This window comes from Vespa velutina, chromosome 6 (assembly GCF_912470025.1).
Source record: "Vespa velutina chromosome 6, iVesVel2.1, whole genome shotgun sequence".
In the NCBI taxonomy this organism is placed as follows: Eukaryota; Metazoa; Arthropoda; class Insecta; order Hymenoptera; family Vespidae; genus Vespa; species Vespa velutina.
Genome location: NC_062193.1, coordinates 3,274,799 through 3,292,945, shown reverse-complemented (window position 1 = coordinate 3,292,945; position 18,147 = coordinate 3,274,799). Strand labels below are relative to the sequence as shown.

Below are 18,147 nucleotides of genomic sequence, written 5' to 3'. Positions count from 1 at the left end.
ACCAATACGATCGAAGTTGCATCACATGCATCATAAATTCCGATCGATTATCGTTTGTTTCATTCATATGATTACCTTTTGTTAATTAAATATAGATTTTCATATAAATAAGTAACACATTAATTAAATCTCTAATATTTCAAATTCTAAATTGATGTGTCGTATTATACCTTTTTTTGATATTTCTCAAAATTTTATAACCTTAAAGCATTCTTTACTTATATCTCTCTTCCTCTCTCTCTCTCTCTCTCTCTCTCTTTCTATATGTATATACATATCTTTCTTTCTCGATTATGATTCTCGATGAGAGATTTAAAACAAATATCTTAATAATCAAATAATACAAATATTATTTGTGAATAAATTGAAAAATGAGTACGACGAACGAGCGATGTACAAAATGTCATGGCGATCATGAGACAGGTAGCATTTACTGTCCAAAATTTAACGAAAAGAGAATAGCAGATTCTACAAAAGTATCATCAGCGAAATCATTGGATAACAGTTATATTGTGCAAATAGTTTCCATAGGTATTCGGCCTGACAATTTCTATGAGGTTTGTACGAAAAGAAAGAAAAGAAATATTTTTGACTAGAAATATTTGAAAATATAAGACGTGAGGAAAATTCGTTCATTTCTAATATACACGTCATGCTCGCAATCGATAGATCATTTTATACACGGTTTTTTTCTTCTTTTATAACGTGTTATTAAAAGAGGGTCATGAAACCATCAAAAGGTTGAAGCTCACCTAATCTTTTTTTTTTATGTGAAGCAGTGACCTTAAAAAGTAAAAAATTAATCAACCATTTTTTTTTCTTTTTTTTTTAATCCTCCCTCAAGAGAAATCCCCTCGATCGATCAATGATATATATTAATAGTACGCTAATTATAGGTTAGAATTTTAAATAATTCATTAATTATCATATCTTTGTTATTTATCAAGGCGAAGATGTTACTAGCACCGGAAATCGATATGTCATCTACGAAAATAACTGTTAAGGGCAATAATCTTCGTGTGAGCGTTCAACGACATTTAAATAAAGAGTTTTCGGATATGATACAAAAATTGCCATTTAATGATTTGTCTAAACAAATCCTGAAACACCGAGAAAATTTACTTATTCCAGAGACCATCGACAGCGACGAAGTTCGTGCTGTCGTTGACAATAAACATAGGATGCTCATTTTAACTGCCCCTACTATTAAACCGAGCAAAAGATTAAAAATGTGATAGATCAAAATAAGTTGTCATCAATGATGCCAGGTATAAGTTTAAACATAATAAATTATTTAAAATAATTTTCATAAAAATATCCTAATTAAACGTATTTATCTTTTAAAAATGTTTTTTTTCTTTATATATATATATATATATATATATATATATATATATATAAAATATATATATATAAAAAAAAATATTTATATATATATATAAACTTGACAAACAGCTAATCGAAACAAAAGAATTTATCTAATCGAAAAACCTATTTCTAAAACATTACCTGCAAATGCCAAATTAAGTTCTTCTATAACTTAATGCCTCAGTTTCCTGTAATAATTATTCGTTATTGAATATGGAAAATTTGCCACAGCATTGTTTGGACAACGCCATACTGTTAAGACGATATGATTATATAGATCTCAAAATGATATCGAGCGGATTCAAAACACGATTGAAATTGAGTCAAATCCCGGATTTTTATACTATAAATAGCAAAGAATATTTTGCTGTAAGTAATATACCATTTGCTTTCGATATCCTATAAATTACCTTGAGTACGCGATCTTTCTATTCTTGACACGTGTTGTCTGCATATATATATATGGTGTAAAAAAAAAAAAAATAAATAAAATAAAATAAAATAAAATAAAATAAAAAAAAAAAAAAAAAAAATAAATTGTAAGAAATTAAATATAATGCAGGCAGAAATAAAGATTGAAGGATTTAAAGTAAGTACTGCTGCTCTAGCAACGGAAAATGTTTTGAATATTAAATTACAAGAATTGGGTGGTCGACGTCACGTTAGAAATATTAACTTTTTCATTCCAACGGAAGCAAACGCAAAAGTTGCATCTATTGAAGTATTCGATGATAATACCATTTTTATGAGAGTACCACTTGTAGGAAATTTTTAAATTTTGTATCGACATACAACAAAAAATACCCTTTATATATATATACACATACATATATATATATAAAAAATATTTTAACGATGATCGAAATATAAATTTTGTTGTTGTGTCTCTTTCCACATTTTATTTATATTGAAATAAAAATCTTGGATTAACGACAAAAACTCCTTAATCATTTTTATTTGGCTGGCGGGCTCTTAGCTTTTGTTGCCTGCGCATCCAACGTTTTCGTCGGCTCTGGTTTTGCAGCTTTAGCTGGTGCCGAGGCTGCTTTCTTCGGAGCTTTAGGTTTCTTCGCTTTAAGCGCTTTAACCGCCAGAATTTGCTTGGTTCTTCTTTCTTTAAGCCTTTTAGCTTTAAGTGCTGGTGCATTCTTGGGAAGTTCGATCTAAATGGAATAAAATATTTTCATATATGTACTTCAAACTTTCGCACAATGGTGTTAAAGTATCAATTGATATTATTATTATTATTATACTTACTCCTCGTTTTTCAGCCAAGAGCAAATCTTTCTCATATTGTCGCCTCTGTGCTGTTAAAATTGCTGCACGTTTCAATACTGCAGCATATGGATTCAGACGCAACATTGCACGTGTATTATTCAATGGGTTCAGTTTCTTCACCCTGCGTACTATCTTCTTTCTGTAATTTGAATATTATACAATTTATATATTATTTAGAAATTGCCAAAAAGAATGAAGTTAGTTTTCCTTCAATTCTATCAGTAATGGTTAAAAATTATAATCACTGTCAGTCAACAACACGGACCTTAAAATCATCATTTAAATATTTAAAAAAGAATTAATAATTTAATATTAATTTATACATATATATATGTATATATATTCGACATTTATTTGTATTAAAAATATTACCTTGGAGCTCTCAGAACTCTTCTAATTTCATCTGACTTCAGAAGTCTAGACAAATCTGTATTGGCCATCTTAGGGAAAGGTAAGTTGTAATCTGCTTTAAGCTTAGATTGTTTGCGCCAAGTTCCATACAGAGCATCTAGTTGATCGAAAGCAGATTTCGTCCAAATAACAAAACGACCAACATGACCACCAGGTGCCAGCTTCAGGAGATTCATCTTATTGATGTTCATAAGATCCACACCAGGAATGTTGCGGAATGCCTTACGAATACCCTAAAAGTAAATATTTAATTAAAAATATAGTAAAATTTTAGACATTTTATTTTTTCTTTTTTTTTTTTTTTTTATATAATTACACACCTGATCTTGTCCATACACAATCAAAGGTCCACGACGTTGAATGCGACGACGATTACGCATTTTACCTTTACCAGCACGGAATCTTTGAGACTTGTAAACCTATAACAAAAAAAAAAAGGAGAAAAAAAAAATATTAAATAACGCTCTCTATATTATTAGTTGAAAAATCTAATAATGAACATTTTTAATAAAATGAATGTGTGCAGTTGTGCATACCCTAACCTAGTATAAAAAGGTACTAGTTTAGAACGCCTGTGACAACTATATTACTCTAGCACTTGATTAGGAACATCAGAACTAACAGATTTAGTAAAGATGTGGACATTCTATAGTGCCTATACAATTAAGTACAATTAAGAATGCTTTCAATTACCTTTTGGATATCATTCCAAGCTTTAATACGTCTCAAGAAAATAACAGCTTGTTTAGTTTTATTGTATTCCTGAATTTTATCAGAAACTACAAGAGGGAATTCTGGCACTTCTTGAACCATGTGTCCTGTAGACATATTTCATATGATCTGCTTTAAGTTATTTTAATTATTAAGTATAATAAATATAAGTAATAATTTACTACACTCTCAGTACAAAAGCTTATGTATAATCAGTTTATCAGAAACACGGACCAAAGCTAAATCATCATAGATGTATATATGTATCAATTCTGAATAACTGGAATATATAACCTTACCCTTAGATTGTACTAAAGCAGGAACACCAGAAGCAGCAATTGCAGAAACAAGAGCGTATCTTTTCTGATTAACATTAACACGACGGTGCCACCTTCTCCATGGTTTGGTCGGAGCAAACATGCGTCCACCTCTACACATGTTACCAAATGCACCCTGACCAGAACGATGGGTACCGCCACCACGAACACGAGGAATACGTGCTACTGCACGACCTGTTCCCCATGACTCGGCAGAGGTTTGATGACCTAGTAAATAAAATCTATATTTACATAGTTGAACTAACCATATCCTAATCCATTCTAAAACTTGAAATATTTTAAAGATAATTAGGTTAGGTAGACTATTTCAGAAAATATATTTACCAGCCTCCTTGGACACACAGTACGGTTGTCTACTATTCTTTGAAACTTGTTGATGAACAAAATTTACAATATCAGGGCGAATCGGAGCTTTGAACACCGATGGCAAAGAGATTGTATCTTCTGATGGTTCATTTTTATCACTATATACAGTAACCAAAGGTCGCGCCGTTGATAACGACTGGAATAATGACAACAAAGAAACATTAAACAAATTTTAAACATGTTATGTTTCTTAATAATCATAACGATATATTAGAAAACATTAATGGCGAAATATTGGAGACAAAACGCGTTCTGACATGCACATGGCGGCCGGAGAGATAAGTATTGACTATATTAAATACTTTCACCTTTTCTTATACGTTATTCTCGCAATATATCATAATTGAATTTTAAAAAACGATCGAAGATCTGCGTGAGAAGCCATGAGAAGGAAAATAATAAAATTCATAAAAAAAAAAAAAAAAAAGAAAAAACTTATCCTACACAAGTACACAAATTACACGTGGTCTACAACACAATTTAAAGTCTAACGAAAAACTTTCGTACATAAAAGATATAATAATCATCGATAATGATCAAAACGACATTCGTAATTCTGCATTAGCAATAAGAATGTAAATTTCTTACCATCTCGCGTTTTTTTCACAACTTTTCACGCATGAGACATACGCTAACCAGGCAGCTTGTACGCCTTACCTGGTCATAAAGGAAGAAGGATGCAAACGGAAACGGTACGACTTGAGTTGCGCATGCTCAGTCGATGAACTTGACGACGCTTCCAATTGTAGCATTGTAAATTTGCTTAATATTCGTTAGCTTTTTTTCCGCTAGGATGCACTGAAAGCACAAATAACTTTATGGTATAGTTTTCAATGCGACGTATTATATTCTACGAAATTTCCAATGGAAAATAGAATTCTTGGAAATGAAATTTTATGTATATAAAAGTGCGAGCTATAACGATTAAATTAATTGAATAAAAAAAAAATATATTAAGATTTTATTCATATTTATAAGAAAATGGCTGGAGAAGTTATTGTCGATGCATTGCCCTATATAGATCAAGGATATGATGAACCTGGTGTCAGAGAAGCGGTATGTGATTTGTTATGAACAGCTTGCATAAAAAAAACTTGTATATATGTCTGGTGCAGTACAGGTTATGTTTTTTACAGTTTTACTATGGATATGAACAAGTTTGTATTTGGTATTTAGAGGATGTGTCCTTTACTCGCTCAATTTCAGGCTTTGGCAATGGTTGAAGAAGAGACGAGACGATATAGACCGACCAAAAATTATTTGGAGCATTTATCTCATTTAAATATTAATGCATTTGAAACTGATGTAATGAAGCATGAGTTTGAAAGAATGCAGAATCGTTTACCTATGGAAGTTCTCAGTATGAAACGTTATGAATTACCACCACCACCGCCTGGTAAAATGAACGATTTGACAGCCTGGAATGAGAGCGTAGAAAATAGCAGTGCACAATTGGAACATCAAGCAACTAGGTGAAACATCGATACAAATATAGAATTAATCATATCTTTTACATCTTTTCATGTAAGCTTTATTTTTAATTTATAGGATATGTAATTTAGAATTAATGATGGAATATGGTTGTGAAGCTTGGAGGTCTTACTTAGAAATATTAGTTCAATTAGTTAGTCAAGGACAAAAGCAATTACAAACTTTAAGAAAAAAAATACAAGAAGTTAATTGGCAAAGAAAATCTATGCAAACGCAAGGAGGAGAAAAGTTAAGAGCATTGGAAGCTCAATGGGTCGGTTTGGTTTCAAAGAACTATGAGATTGAACAGGCATGTGTACATATCGAAGAGGAAATACATAAAACTATAATGAACAAAGAAGAAATAATAGAAATAAATCATGTACCAGGAGATGAAGAACCAGCTGTTCCAGGAAAAAGTGCTACGGACGTTATGGCAATGGAAATGAATCTTGCTGAAAATCAACCAATATAATATCTTTTGTTTAAATACATAAGTATAAGTATAAAGAAAAAAAAACTTGTTTTCTTTATAAAACTTTGCATTGTAAATTATGAAAGATATCCTAATGTATAAATAAAGCACAATTTATTTAATTATTGTTTATATGTATCACTTCTGTTTATGGTTACAATATACATATTTACAAGTAAATATCATTGCTATGAATGAGACAACATACTAGTAATTTATATTTATAATTCATCATATACCAAATAGCTTGCACGCGTCCAAGTATTCATAGCACGTCACAATTCCCAGCATAAAATTCTGTATGCTACAAGAGAATGGTGTATCATACCTTCATAAAATTACAAAGCGAATAGCAAAGCGTCATGCTTAAGAAATTATTCCAGTAAAAAAATACATAAATTTAATCTTTATTTTGCACGTTTCACGACGACAGGAAACGCATTTTAATAAATTACGTTTACGTTTATATATCATTTTTATATATCATTTTTAGTCACTTAATTGTCATAAAGATGTTTCACTAGCTCCTGAGCTTTGCGATTGTAGAGGTAGAGTTCCTTTATATACTGCTGCTTCTTCCTCTAGCAAAGCTATGCGTTGTTTCAGTGATTTAACCTAAAAATTTGTTAAAAATTGAATCACTTTTATGTTATAATTATGTGAAAATAAAAAATTTATTTCACAAATAATACGTAATATAGCAGTATCAATGATTTTACAAACATTAAATATAGTTAGAAGAATTAGATGGCGGCACGCGCAGGATTCAATATGGCCGCCAAAAAGAAAATTTCTGTATTACCTGATCAAGCATAAAACGTATCTATGTTACTTTTCATTAAAAGATTAAGGAAGTTTATGCAAAAGTGGCCTGGGAAGAAAACTTTTGGTGTCTACCGTTTCTTACCATTATTTTTCGTTTGTGGGGCACTATTAGAATTTTCTATGATCAACTGGCAGGTTGGCCAGGTTAACTTTTATAAAGTATACAAAAAACGGATTGTACAAGAGATGGTTGAAGAAAAAATACGGAAAATGGAAGGAGAACAATTTTAAGTACTAATATATGCTAAGAAGACTGATATTATTTCAATTAACGGTTAAATATCAAGAGATATGGAGTGGGCATACATCAAATTTGGTATTGTATCAATGTTAACTATGTTGGCTGGAGCACAGACTGTCCACGTTATATACAAACCTCTCATCGATGTAGATAAGCTGGTAGAAGAAGAATTAGAAAAATGGAAAGCTAATAGGAATTAATATAATTTATAATAATATCAAATATATGAATTATAGAACGATGCATAATAGAAAATAAAGTACATTTAGCAGTATAGAAAACAATTTTGATTTATATAATCGATGAAAAAGAAACAAAAATATCTTGAGGTTGTAATTGGATAATGTGACATATTATTATAATTGGTTGTAATTGAATATTATAACATATTTCATGCACAAATGAAAACAATTCAAGAGGATTTACAACTTCAAATTTTTTTTTGTTCAAAGCGCGAATATAATATCTACTTCAGGATATTTATTATTCATACCTGTGCTGTGTGTCTTTCCACCATTCCTAACATTTGTTGCTCTAATTTTTTTAATCTAGATTGATATTTTTTCTTTGTTTTTTCCAACGTTTGTACCAGGGCACTAGAAGAAATAAGAGTATAAACTTAAATTTCAATATAAGATCATTATTTTTACAATCGGCGAAACAAAATATATCACCTATTAGCTTTTTTCAAATCATTAACAAGTTCTGCAGATTGTTGATGTCTCAATTCTGAATTCTTATTCACTTTATCCAATGTTGATACTAATTCTTGTAGGCGTTCTTTTAATCTTGCTTCTCTACCTAATGCTTCTATAAGTTCAGATTCAATACCTTCGCTTTCATTATCGCTAAGACCACGATCCTACAAATAATATCTATTAGAAATTTGTTGATTCTATTAAACGACACCTATTAAGTGTAAAAAATATATTACTTTATTCATTGATAACATAGCCTCGGTATCGTTAAGTTGTCCTTGAAGATGTTCTATAGCAGCATGCTGAGCTGCAATTTGCGTTTCTTGCGCATTCAATTTTAGTTCTATCGTAGCTCTTTCCTTTTCCAAAAGAAATACTCTTGCTCTCAACTCTGCTTTATCTTCTCTCATAGCCATTAATTCCTAATAATATTATAAGTTCGGTATCGATCAACGTTTTTCATTATTATTCAACAGATTAGTATATAAATTAGTATATAATTGCTACACTAACTTGCATAAGTACAGCAGTCTCTAAATCTAATTTTCTAGCTTCCGCGAGAGAAATAGTATTTTTTGAATTAAGAGGTTCGACATGAACACTTTCTAATTCCACGGCAGTAGATCTGACCATAGCACGATCGCCTTTTAATCTGCTAAGGTGTCTTCTAAGTCTCTCCTCGTTTTCGACAGTCCAAGTTACTTCAGATCTATAAAAACAATAAGATAATCTAATCCTCATATTCGAAGATTTACGACAATTTGATGTACGTACTCATCCGACAAGATTATACTATCCTCCCAAGGTGCACCCATAACATTAGCACAGTCATTTTCAAGCCTGTTCAACATATGATAAGCTACATTCTCAGCTGCTTTTCTATTGTCGATAGTAAGGCTATTTCGTTCGGTAGAAAGCGCAATCTCGCTTTCTAATAAAGCAACGAGAACATCGTAGGCCTCTATGGCACGATCGCTATAAGATAACGCTAATCTTAACGCCATTGCATTCGATTCGTATTTCCCAACGAGTAGACTTAATCTAAATTCAACAGAAGAAGATACTCAGAATGATTTATGTAGATCTTTGTAAATTCGTATTGAAACATCATCTCCGTTAAAATTACCTATCGCATTGAGCTTTGCTCTCATGCAAGGTCAAAGCAAGAACAGCATTATTCGCTCGAGCATGTTCCAATCTACTATTCAATCTTTCTGTTTCTACCTCAAACTGTTTCTCCGAGCCATTTAATTCTTGCAAATTCGATTGTTCTAAAAGATCGGACACGAGATGTTCAGCAACCATGGTCGAACAAACCTGTAATACGTTGGATTCGTATGCCATTTTCTTGGAAGCAAATGAAAGAATAAATATATAATGGGGGGAAAGAAAATAATTGAATTCATACACCGAGATTCGTAATATCGGGACCAGTGATATGTCTCTCATCAGTTCTTCTTAGCCTCACCCTCTCGGCCATCTTGAGAACCGGCGGTTCCTCCCTCGTTACGCTCTTTGTCGGTGGTGTTTGAAGGGGTGGCAGAAGTGGTGAGCAAGGTGCCGTTAGAGGTTCTGGCGAGCTGGTGTTACCTCTCGTCTGTGAATACGATAAAGGAGAAACTTGAGATCTAGTTAGCTGAAAACTCTTTCACCATAGACAGTAATTTTATTTCTTTGAGGCAGCTAATTAGCACGCGTTATATTATAATTCAAAATTCAAGACGTAAAAATCTCTCTCCCCCTCCGTCGATTTTACAATATTTCAATATATGTATTTTACTTTATGTTCTCGTCGAGGTGAGTCTCCATTTAATTGTCCCTGATTGCCATTCTGTCCCTGATTCTTAAATTGTGCCAACTGTGCTTGGAGGCTCACGATTTCTGCTCTAAGGGCCGTAACTTCTTCTTGGAGAGTAGCCACGGCGACACTTTGACACGAAGCCGCTGGTTGAGTTGGTTCTGGTGTTGGTAAAGCAGCAGGACTGTCCAATTGTTCCCTACCGTTCTATAAGTACGAATTCTCAAATATTCCATAATTTCTCTTATTTGTAAATAGACTTTGACAAATCAGACCGTTCAAATAAATTCAAAGACAATGAAAGATGGCTAAAGGATAGCAATCATCGGCAAATACATAATTTCCTGAAATACCATTTGCACAGAGGAAACGAATCCTCTTCCGTTACCTCGTTGGTTCGATGTTCAATTTCCTCACAGCAACTGGAATCGGCATCTCCCAAGGTTCTATCTCCATCACCTTGAATATCTCCACCTCCCTCGCTCTCCTCCACCGGATTCGTAATCGATCCCTCCGCATCCCTACTGGTTTCGATTTCTACAAATTGAATGCACCCAATCTTCAGATCTTCTTCAGATAGTATATTGTATGAAAAGAAAAAAAGAAAAAAAAAGGTACCCTAAGAAATGAACATGAATATATGCTCGTGAATTCGTTGTGAAGTTCGTTATCTATATTTACATTTCCACGTTCTATGAATGCTCGAAATAGTTCAAATAATTTACCTCTTGGAGTGAAAAAGAATTTTACAAAGAAAGAGAGAGAGAGAGAAAGAGAAGCATTAGAATTGAATGTGCCTTCTTACCGGACTCATCCTCCTCGGCAATTACGGTAGCACGATGCCTCTCCAACTGTCTGCCCAACTCGGCAATGACGGAATGCAATTCGGTAAGTCTCTCCTCGTGCCTGGCCGCCTGCTGTTCAGCTCTTTGCTCAGCCCTAGCAGCTTGAACTTCTGCTCTTGCTAAAGCTACTTCAGCAGCTTCTCTCGCACGAGTAGCTATCAATAGTCGTGAATTTAGATCGGCGACTTCGGAACGTAACGATGACAATGCTGCTGCATGGAGCTGAAATAATATCATTTTTTAATTCAACAATTGTTTCTATATTATTAATTAACTATTGAAAGCAAAAGAGATTTTTTTTTTAACTTGAGTCTTATTAATATAATTAAAATTTCTTATCTTATTTTATTTCAATCGATTGTACAGTAGTACAGTAGTTTCTCACGTAATTATTAATTGTTTTGTTTTCTAATTTATAAATTTTCTGGAACAAGTTTTTCATGAATCATCTTTATTTCAAGAGAAAAAATCTAACACTGTTTATAATCGTGTATTAAAGCGAAATATATTCAAGGCTAATTCGTACATAATTCGCGAATGGAGATAAATCAATCGTAAATTAAGACAAAACGCGTTACATAATTCGAATCCTTGGTAATAATTACATTACGAAGAATTCGTAAACAATATATATATATATTAGGGGGACCGGAAAGTAATGTCGCTTTCTTAAATTAAATTCAAACGAATAAATTTTTAACAAGTTTTTATTTTTAATTACAATCGAATATCGACATGCGCAGAAACGACATTATTTTCCGGTCCCCCTAATATATATATATATAAAGAGAGAGAGAGAGAGAGAGAGGGAAAAAAGAAAGAAAATTCATATAATTCTAAATAGAAACGTCGTTTCGCGTTCACGTATTTAATTAAAAAAATAAAAAAAATAATATATATACATATAAATAATAAATCGAAAGAGTTCGACTGAAAGGAAGAGGAAAAGCATGGAAAAATTTGCAGATTCGTGTCTCGTTTTGAGTGTCCTTCGCGTGATCACTCACGCGTGTCGGCTGTGTTACGAGACGAGACGAGACACTAATGACGAATACCCGGTCACGTGTTAATCCGTAGATAAAAGATAAAAAGGGGAGGAAGGAGTAAAAGAAACAAAAAGAGAAAAGAAAAAGAAGAGACGATCCTGGAAGGTATAAAAATCTCGATGCCGGAACGTTTCGACGGATATTCAGTAATTTACAAGTCTTAGGAAGACATCAAGCAGTGAGTAAAAAGTGCATTATATACTATATTCTTCGATATGTTCAATCGTTCAACAAAAATAAAGAACTTGTAATTAGGTTTGTAATTTTACGAACTATAGGAAAAAGGTAAAAAAAAAGAAAGAAAGAAAAAAGAAATTAGCTTAAAAAGTTTCAAAAAAGAGTAATTGATTTTTAAAATTGTCTAGGGAATTTTATCCTTATCATTATTTTGTTATTGTGCGGTGGTTCGATATTTTGATATTTGTAATATGATATATAAACTGAAATTACAAGATATATAAATACGATCGTACGTTCCATGATGCATAACGCAAACAAATAGATAAATAAATAAATGAATAAATAATTAAAAAGAGATAGAAATATATATTCTGTCAAGAGTGAGAACTCGACAAGCGTTAATCGTTGTCTTCTTTTTCGAGGCGTAAAGGTTTATAACTCGAACTTTGAAAACTGGTTACCCACAGGTTTGTCAACGGCTTAGTTGGTTAGATACGTTCGGTTTCTTTTAGAAAAACTTTTTACGTTTCATTCTTCACACGGATTAGCACTTATAATTAACTTTATCTCCATCTTCATTTTCGTGACAGACAGTCTTGAAAAGGGAAGAGTAGCAAGCAGCATTTAAAATGAAGCTGTTTTTCGTCATTGCTATCGTTATTACGATTTTGTTGATGACAATGACAACGACAACGATGAGTGAAAAAGAGGACGACTATATTCATCTTCCTGGAAAATCCTGCAAGGATGCACCGCCTTGTCCGGATAATAGACAATGCGTAATGGCAAAACCAAGATGCAACGTTGGAACTTGCCCGGATTTGGTACCAACGTGCGGCCCGAAATCATGAATGGATTATATATAAATATTTTCTATCAACTTAACTACTTTTTTTTTTTTTTATAATAGATTTAAAAAAAAAGGATAAAAAAATAAAAAAGAAATAGAAACAAAAAATAAATAAATAAATAAAAAGAAACCAATAGCGACGATATTCGATGTATGAGCTATATGAAAATGTACAAGGAAAATAATTAAGACGTCTATATTATTCTCGTTGGCTGTTGATTCTTGGCGGTAATTTCGAACTTACAGAATGTTGTTTATCCGTATAATCCATTTCTACGTGAACCGGTACGGTTCTCTCGGATCTCCGATCACCCGGACAACAAAGCCAGGATCTAGATCTAGCAAGTCCTTTTGGCTCCTCCTCTTCGTCATCATCGTCAACATCTTCGTCCTCGGTTGTGGCACAATGTACATAAACGAGATCGTTCCTAAGTTCATCCTCGACGATATCTTTTGCCGCGTTCGATGGAATGTGGCTCGACAACGTTTGTATCCTACATCTCGATGTTCTTTGAAGATACTGCTGTAATTGATATTGTTGCTGTTGCTGTTGCTGCAGTTGATTTTGTTGTTGACGACGCAAACGATCGACGAAGTATGTTGACTCCGTAGAGTCATTGTTAATAGCCACCGTAAAATTCGCCACCTTGTTGGATTCGTCGTTACTCTTCCCGTCGTTGTTCTTCGACAAGTTGCATTCTTGAATTTTCGAGGAAAAAAAGGAGAAGAAGAGATCGAACGATCAATCAAATTCGATCAATCGGATAAGATCAAGAGATCTTCTTATGTACTTACGTACCTATATCGCGTATTTTCCGTGCTGTGATCTATTATACTATGAATTCTATTGAGCTTCAGGTCATTTCATTCCTTGAAAGATTTTCGTGCTAGCGTATATGTGTCTATGTGTGAGCTCGCGCGCGCGCGCGTGTGTCTGTGTATGTACGTGTGTATGGGTTATAAGCGAATCCTTCGAGCATGACACTTTTTGCTTTTTTAGTTAATATTTTTCATATCTCTTTTATTTTCTTAGAAAAATATTATAAGTATATTAATACTCTCATCGAACTTTAATTTTTCCAATTATCACGAATAAAATTTGTCGATTGAAAGGTACCTTCTGTAAAAGAAAAATGATAGATGCACCGTGTCATCGTGTTACAGATCAAACAGTATTGCCAAAGAATCGGTTGCTCTCTCCCTCCCTCCCCGTCTCTCTTTTTCCCTTTTATTTTTTTTTATTTTTTAGGTTTCAGTAAGTATCAGAGCATTGTCCCGGATCACCACGCTATCGATCGTAAGGGAGAGTCTTTCACGCTTCGTCGTTAGGATGCGCTCTGGTCTATGACGTTAACCACCCAACCCTTATATTCTTCCTCCATGTTTTTTTATTTTAAGATAAAAAATTTCCTTCGAAAGTCTTTGTTATATTTCAACGACCTGTTTTTTACGATAAATTAACATGATTATACGTATTTTATTTAAGATTAAAATTTGGTGTCACATACATTACTCCGATTGAAATACTTTGCAATATCAGTGGCAGAAATACAGGATTAAAAGGAAAGAGAGAGAGAGAGAGAGAGAGAGAAAGAGAGAGAAAGAGAGAAATCGCATCGTTGGGTGTGGAACCATCGAGAAAGCTTGAAAATAGATCCGTCGGTTACGTTTGTCTTTCCTACTTACTCTCCCCATTAATATTTCAAAGGTTGATATCGATCACCTTTTTGCGGATTCACGAGACGCCCTCTTTTCAACGATTCGAGTAAAAGCGTTTTCTTTTCTTCTTTTTAAGATTTAAATCGTATACATTAAAAATTTTAAGAGAATTCATTGATAATACTTTTTATTTCAGTGTAATCAATTAATACAAATCGAGATATAATTCGACCGATTGATCGTTACAATTAAAACCGTCCGATAAATTTTTATAATTTAATGAATAAATCAATGTAATTCGTTATATTAATTATAACATAATGAATAAATTCAAATGTCGTTGTATTCATACATATTTTTTTTTTCCCCGATTACACGATGAACCATCGTAATTATTAATCCATTAAACTACTTTATTGACTCTGTATTGTATTCGTTATAAAAAAATGACAATTTTTTGTTTTACGATCGTGTATATCGTAATCTTTTAATCTTTATGACACAATGTAGATACGGATTCTTTCGAAATAAACTTTCTTCATCTATTTAGATTCGAACGTAGTTAATTCGATAAAATTACCGGTTAGGAAGTTTTACTGTAATAGAGAAATTGCATTAGGCTTTTACTTCTCGAAGGAGAAGTATCTCCGATCGAGATATCGGACGCAAGCTTTACGTCACGCTCGAGGGAGTACGATGAAAGGGAAGCTTTCGCGATTATTAAAGCAGCAGTAAAATAGTAGGCGCGGCTGTAACGCTTTGGGGAAGTATTTACACGTGCAAAAGAGAAAAAGAGAGAGAGAGAGAGAGAGAAAGAGGGTGATTCGCAGGTTTGAAAATTTCTAGATTTTCGAAGCGTTTAACGAGCTCGCTCAGAAGAACGTACAGCTGCTCGTTAACCCTTCGTTAGTGGCCAGCTTGCTGTTGGCTGCGGTCTCCGATCTTCTCTCCCTCGGTTTGCCATTCCGTTGCTCTCTAATGTTCTCTCGCGATACGTTCGTTAGCGTTTCAATGATACCGTTTTTCATGTTTCAACTCGCGAAAGCATTAACTTCGGATGGAATGAATTTGCCTAAGAGGAAATAATTCGATTACTATAAAAAGAATTCTCCGACGTTACAACGTATAACATTTAAAATATATACAGAGATCTATAATACCTTAAACAAAAAGGAAAAAGAAAAAAGAAAAAAGGAAAAGAAACACGAATGATCGTTCTATTTAACGCGTACGTACGAATAAATAGAGATCTTTTTTAACGAACCACTTTATATTTTTTGAGTGAGAACAAGATGGTTGTTTAAGAGGAAAGAGCTGTAATAACATCGGAAGGCTGCCCTCCTATCTTTGGCCCTAATGAAAAAACGGTCCATCGTGCTTCGAGCACGTTTGCAGGAGCTTAAGTACATTCTCCGTCTCTCTCTCTCTCTCTCTATCTTTCTCACCCTCTTCCTTCTCCAAGGAATCGAGCGCACGTGCACACTACAAGAAGCGCGCGAATAGTGTATTAGCATTCCTGCCACGCACCATCCTGCTTACCTAAAAAGAACAAAAGGCACGCGTAATTGTTTATCCTCCGATAATGGTCGACACGGGGAATTGCTTCATCAACACCCGCAGGCTCCAACGATCCTCGTAATTTAACTCATGCGAGAATTCCAACGTGCTCCCGCGGCCCTTCCTTCCAACTAACCAGAGAACCAACCAACGTACTTATACACCACTACGTCAGTGCCTGGTCTTGTGAGTCTTGTTCGACTACGTCTCGATCTAGAAGTCTTTTTAACCGGTCTCTCGCATTGCTTACAGCTTTCGACGTACATATATACATATAACGAGACTCGGAAATAGCGCCTGCTCATGCGTATACGTGCGTATTATGAGTGTATTATGCGTACACGTACATATATACACGCACGTACGTATATATGTATGTATGTATTATACGTGTGCGTGTATCTATACGAAACGCAAACTCCAAATCCGATTTGCTTCTTATCAAATGCCAATGTATTATTTATTGGCGCGTTTCGAATATTAAATTGATTGGACGGTAGTCCCCCCCTTTTTTTTTTGAGAGAAGAATAAATTACAAAAGATATAAATATATCGAATATCATATGACAACATATGTTATTAATATTAACGCAATATTTCTTATTCATTTGTTTTTGCTGTTATTTATGCTTTTTTTTTTATTTTTTTATTTTTTTTTTAAAGATAAAAAAATTTAAGATAAAAAAAACAAATAAAAAAGTGATTGATTGGTATGCAATCACAAGTTACGCGAACACTGCCAATGGAATTCAGTATTGGTACGAGGTCGGTCGGTGCGTTAATTAAACGAGTTAATTACTCGAGGCGTCGTAAACACCCAGCAATGTTGCTTAGTAGAAGTACGATACCGTGTGTGAATTTAGGAGAAGTCGGACTGGCGTACACGGAGCCACCGCCAATTATAGGAGTTCGGTACTTGTAAGAAGCACCATACGAGTAGTTACAAGTGCCCTCTTTTGCTATCGTACTCGTTTTACGTACGTACATATACGTACATATACACATAAGCATATAGATATATGTATAACGTAACTATATGTGTATTTGCACGCTCACGCGCCAGCTCATTTTAGAATCGAAAACAATTGCCGACATTTTCGAGAAGGAGTATAATTTACGTAAAGTAAAGTACGTAAAACCTTACGAAAATAAACGGATAAAGGAACTACTCTGCGTGTTACATTCTTTTCTTTCCTTTTTTTTTTCTTTTTGTTTATTTTTTGTAATTTTAAACGAAATCAGAAATAACTTAAAGTCCTTAGCTTTTCCATAGTTGACAAGAAAAGTGATATGCGATACGAATTAGACTACGAATTAAAATTTGAAACTCGCAATTTCGTTTCTCCAACATTGATAAGAATCTATGTAGTTCTAGCGTTTTATTCTCTCTCTCTCTCTCTCTCTCTCTCTCTCTCTCTCTCTCTCTCACCTTTAACGAGATTCCACGGAAGGAGAATCTTATCACGTTCGACCGTAAAAGCAGCTAGCTATCCGTTATGTTTATTTTCGTCCTTAAGAATCTCGACTCGAAGAGATCGTTCTGATTGGTAACGGGACTCCAATGAAAACTCAATTTCTCCATGAGTTTAAATAATGATTAGAAAAAGAAAAGTAGAGAAAAAGGAAAGAAAAAGAAATAAAGAGATTTGATAAACGAACGACATTTTCATGGCCGATTTTGTCAGGAAAATAAAGTTACATGTGATACCTGTATGTATCTCGGCTAGGATATATGAAAAAAAGAAGAAAAAAAAAAGAAAAAAGAAAAAAATGTGGCAAATGAGTGCATCTTGGTTATGAACGTCGAGTAATTACAACGATACGAGGGTCGACTCTCGCTAATTGCAAGTCCCGAGACGTGAACGTCGCCGTTCGTAAATATCTTTTTCAACCTTCCTAAATTTTTTGTGATCACTTTTCCTTCGTCGGAAGGTCGAGAAAGTAATCTTTAGTTTGACACGGGTCAACACATTTGATTGATTATCCGATCAAAGACATAATCTTTATTTTCACCAGGTATATAAGTATATA

General features: G+C 33.6%; 5 protein-coding genes across 18 annotated transcripts in view; 3 read left to right on the top strand and 2 right to left on the bottom strand.

The window, feature by feature from the left end:
• The first annotated feature begins 267 nt into the window (after window positions 1-267).
• Window positions 268-3,025, top strand: LOC124949780. 3 transcript variants are annotated; one of them, XM_047495464.1, is made up of 3 exons: window positions 268-557; window positions 948-1,268; window positions 1,600-3,025. In XM_047495464.1, exons 1-2 carry the CDS (start codon window positions 372-374, stop codon window positions 1,233-1,235), a joined length of 474 nt encoding a protein of 157 aa, XP_047351420.1. In that variant the 5' UTR covers window positions 268-371; the 3' UTR covers window positions 1,236-1,268; window positions 1,600-3,025. The 3 variants fall into 3 exon arrangements, with proteins under 3 accessions (XP_047351420.1, XP_047351421.1, XP_047351419.1); XM_047495463.1 differs by having other exon boundaries at window positions 269-557; window positions 1,456-3,025; XM_047495465.1 differs by lacking the exon at window positions 1,600-3,025 and having other exon boundaries at window positions 948-1,318.
• On the bottom strand, window positions 2,253-5,217 carry LOC124949776 (60S ribosomal protein L4). Its single transcript, XM_047495456.1, has 8 exons — window positions 5,061-5,217; window positions 4,431-4,608; window positions 4,068-4,313; window positions 3,751-3,875; window positions 3,378-3,476; window positions 3,019-3,290; window positions 2,626-2,785; window positions 2,253-2,531 (listed from the first exon to the last, which is right to left on the bottom strand). The coding sequence occupies exons 1-8, from the start codon at window positions 5,061-5,063 to the stop codon at window positions 2,322-2,324; spliced, it is 1,293 nt and encodes a 430-aa protein (XP_047351412.1). The 5' UTR covers window positions 5,064-5,217; the 3' UTR covers window positions 2,253-2,321.
• Window positions 5,218-5,261: 44 nt separating this feature from the next.
• LOC124949778 (pre-mRNA-splicing factor SPF27) lies at window positions 5,262-6,539 on the top strand. Of its 2 annotated transcripts, none has more exons than XM_047495460.1 (3): window positions 5,262-5,528; window positions 5,609-5,944; window positions 6,021-6,539. In XM_047495460.1, exons 2-3 carry the CDS (start codon window positions 5,652-5,654, stop codon window positions 6,415-6,417), a joined length of 690 nt encoding a protein of 229 aa, XP_047351416.1. In that variant the 5' UTR covers window positions 5,262-5,528; window positions 5,609-5,651; the 3' UTR covers window positions 6,418-6,539. The 2 variants fall into 2 exon arrangements, with proteins under 2 accessions (XP_047351416.1, XP_047351415.1); XM_047495459.1 differs by having other exon boundaries at window positions 5,263-5,528; window positions 5,679-5,944.
• Window positions 6,393-18,147, bottom strand: part of LOC124949769 (colorectal mutant cancer protein) — a 26,574-nt gene continuing 14,819 nt past the window's right edge. For 3 of the 11 annotated variants that reach the window (XM_047495442.1, XM_047495443.1, XM_047495441.1), the window contains 11 exons: window positions 10,785-11,046; window positions 10,368-10,549; window positions 9,962-10,186; window positions 9,590-9,778; window positions 9,308-9,498; window positions 8,956-9,222; window positions 8,695-8,890; window positions 8,418-8,603; window positions 8,158-8,345; window positions 7,977-8,079; window positions 6,393-7,032 (listed from right to left, as the gene is read on the bottom strand). In XM_047495442.1, the coding sequence (XP_047351398.1) occupies window positions 6,922-7,032; window positions 7,977-8,079; window positions 8,158-8,345; window positions 8,418-8,603; window positions 8,695-8,890; window positions 8,956-9,222; window positions 9,308-9,498; window positions 9,590-9,778; window positions 9,962-10,186; window positions 10,368-10,549; window positions 10,785-11,046 (2,100 nt within the window). In that variant the 3' untranslated portion in view covers window positions 6,393-6,921. Of the gene's footprint in view, window positions 7,639-7,976; window positions 8,080-8,157; window positions 8,346-8,417; window positions 8,604-8,694; window positions 8,891-8,955; window positions 9,223-9,307; window positions 9,499-9,589; window positions 9,779-9,961; window positions 10,187-10,367; window positions 10,550-10,784; window positions 11,047-13,144; window positions 13,600-18,147 lie in introns of all 11 variants that reach the window. The other 8 variants (XM_047495448.1, XR_007101167.1, XM_047495446.1 and 5 more) reach the window with 8 other exon arrangements.
• LOC124949782 (small integral membrane protein 4) lies at window positions 7,153-7,543 on the top strand. Its single transcript, XM_047495470.1, has one exon. It carries the CDS (start codon window positions 7,243-7,245, stop codon window positions 7,471-7,473), a length of 231 nt encoding a protein of 76 aa, XP_047351426.1. The 5' UTR covers window positions 7,153-7,242; the 3' UTR covers window positions 7,474-7,543.

Excerpts from the sequence above, each read along its gene's own strand:
- LOC124949780 (XM_047495464.1), top strand. The coding sequence starts at position 372 with ATGAGTACGACGAACGAGCGATGTACAAAATGTCATGGCGATCATGAG. Across the intron at positions 558-947 it reads GGCCTGACAATTTCTATGAG|GCGAAGATGTTACTAGCACC; the intron begins GTTTGTACGAAA and ends TTATTTATCAAG.
- LOC124949776 (XM_047495456.1), bottom strand. Across the intron at positions 4,314-4,430 it reads CTGTGTGTCCAAGGAGGCTG|GTCATCAAACCTCTGCCGAG; the intron begins GTAAATATATTT and ends TTTATTTACTAG. Across the intron at positions 3,477-3,750 it reads CTTGGAATGATATCCAAAAG|GTTTACAAGTCTCAAAGATT; the intron begins GTAATTGAAAGC and ends TTTTTGTTATAG.
- LOC124949778 (XM_047495459.1), top strand. The coding sequence starts at position 5,454 with ATGGCTGGAGAAGTTATTGTCGATGCATTGCCCTATATAGATCAAGGA. Across the intron at positions 5,529-5,678 it reads AACCTGGTGTCAGAGAAGCG|GCTTTGGCAATGGTTGAAGA; the intron begins GTATGTGATTTG and ends GCTCAATTTCAG. Across the intron at positions 5,945-6,020 it reads TTGGAACATCAAGCAACTAG|GATATGTAATTTAGAATTAA; the intron begins GTGAAACATCGA and ends TTTAATTTATAG.
- LOC124949782 (XM_047495470.1), top strand. The coding sequence starts at position 7,243 with ATGTTACTTTTCATTAAAAGATTAAGGAAGTTTATGCAAAAGTGGCCT.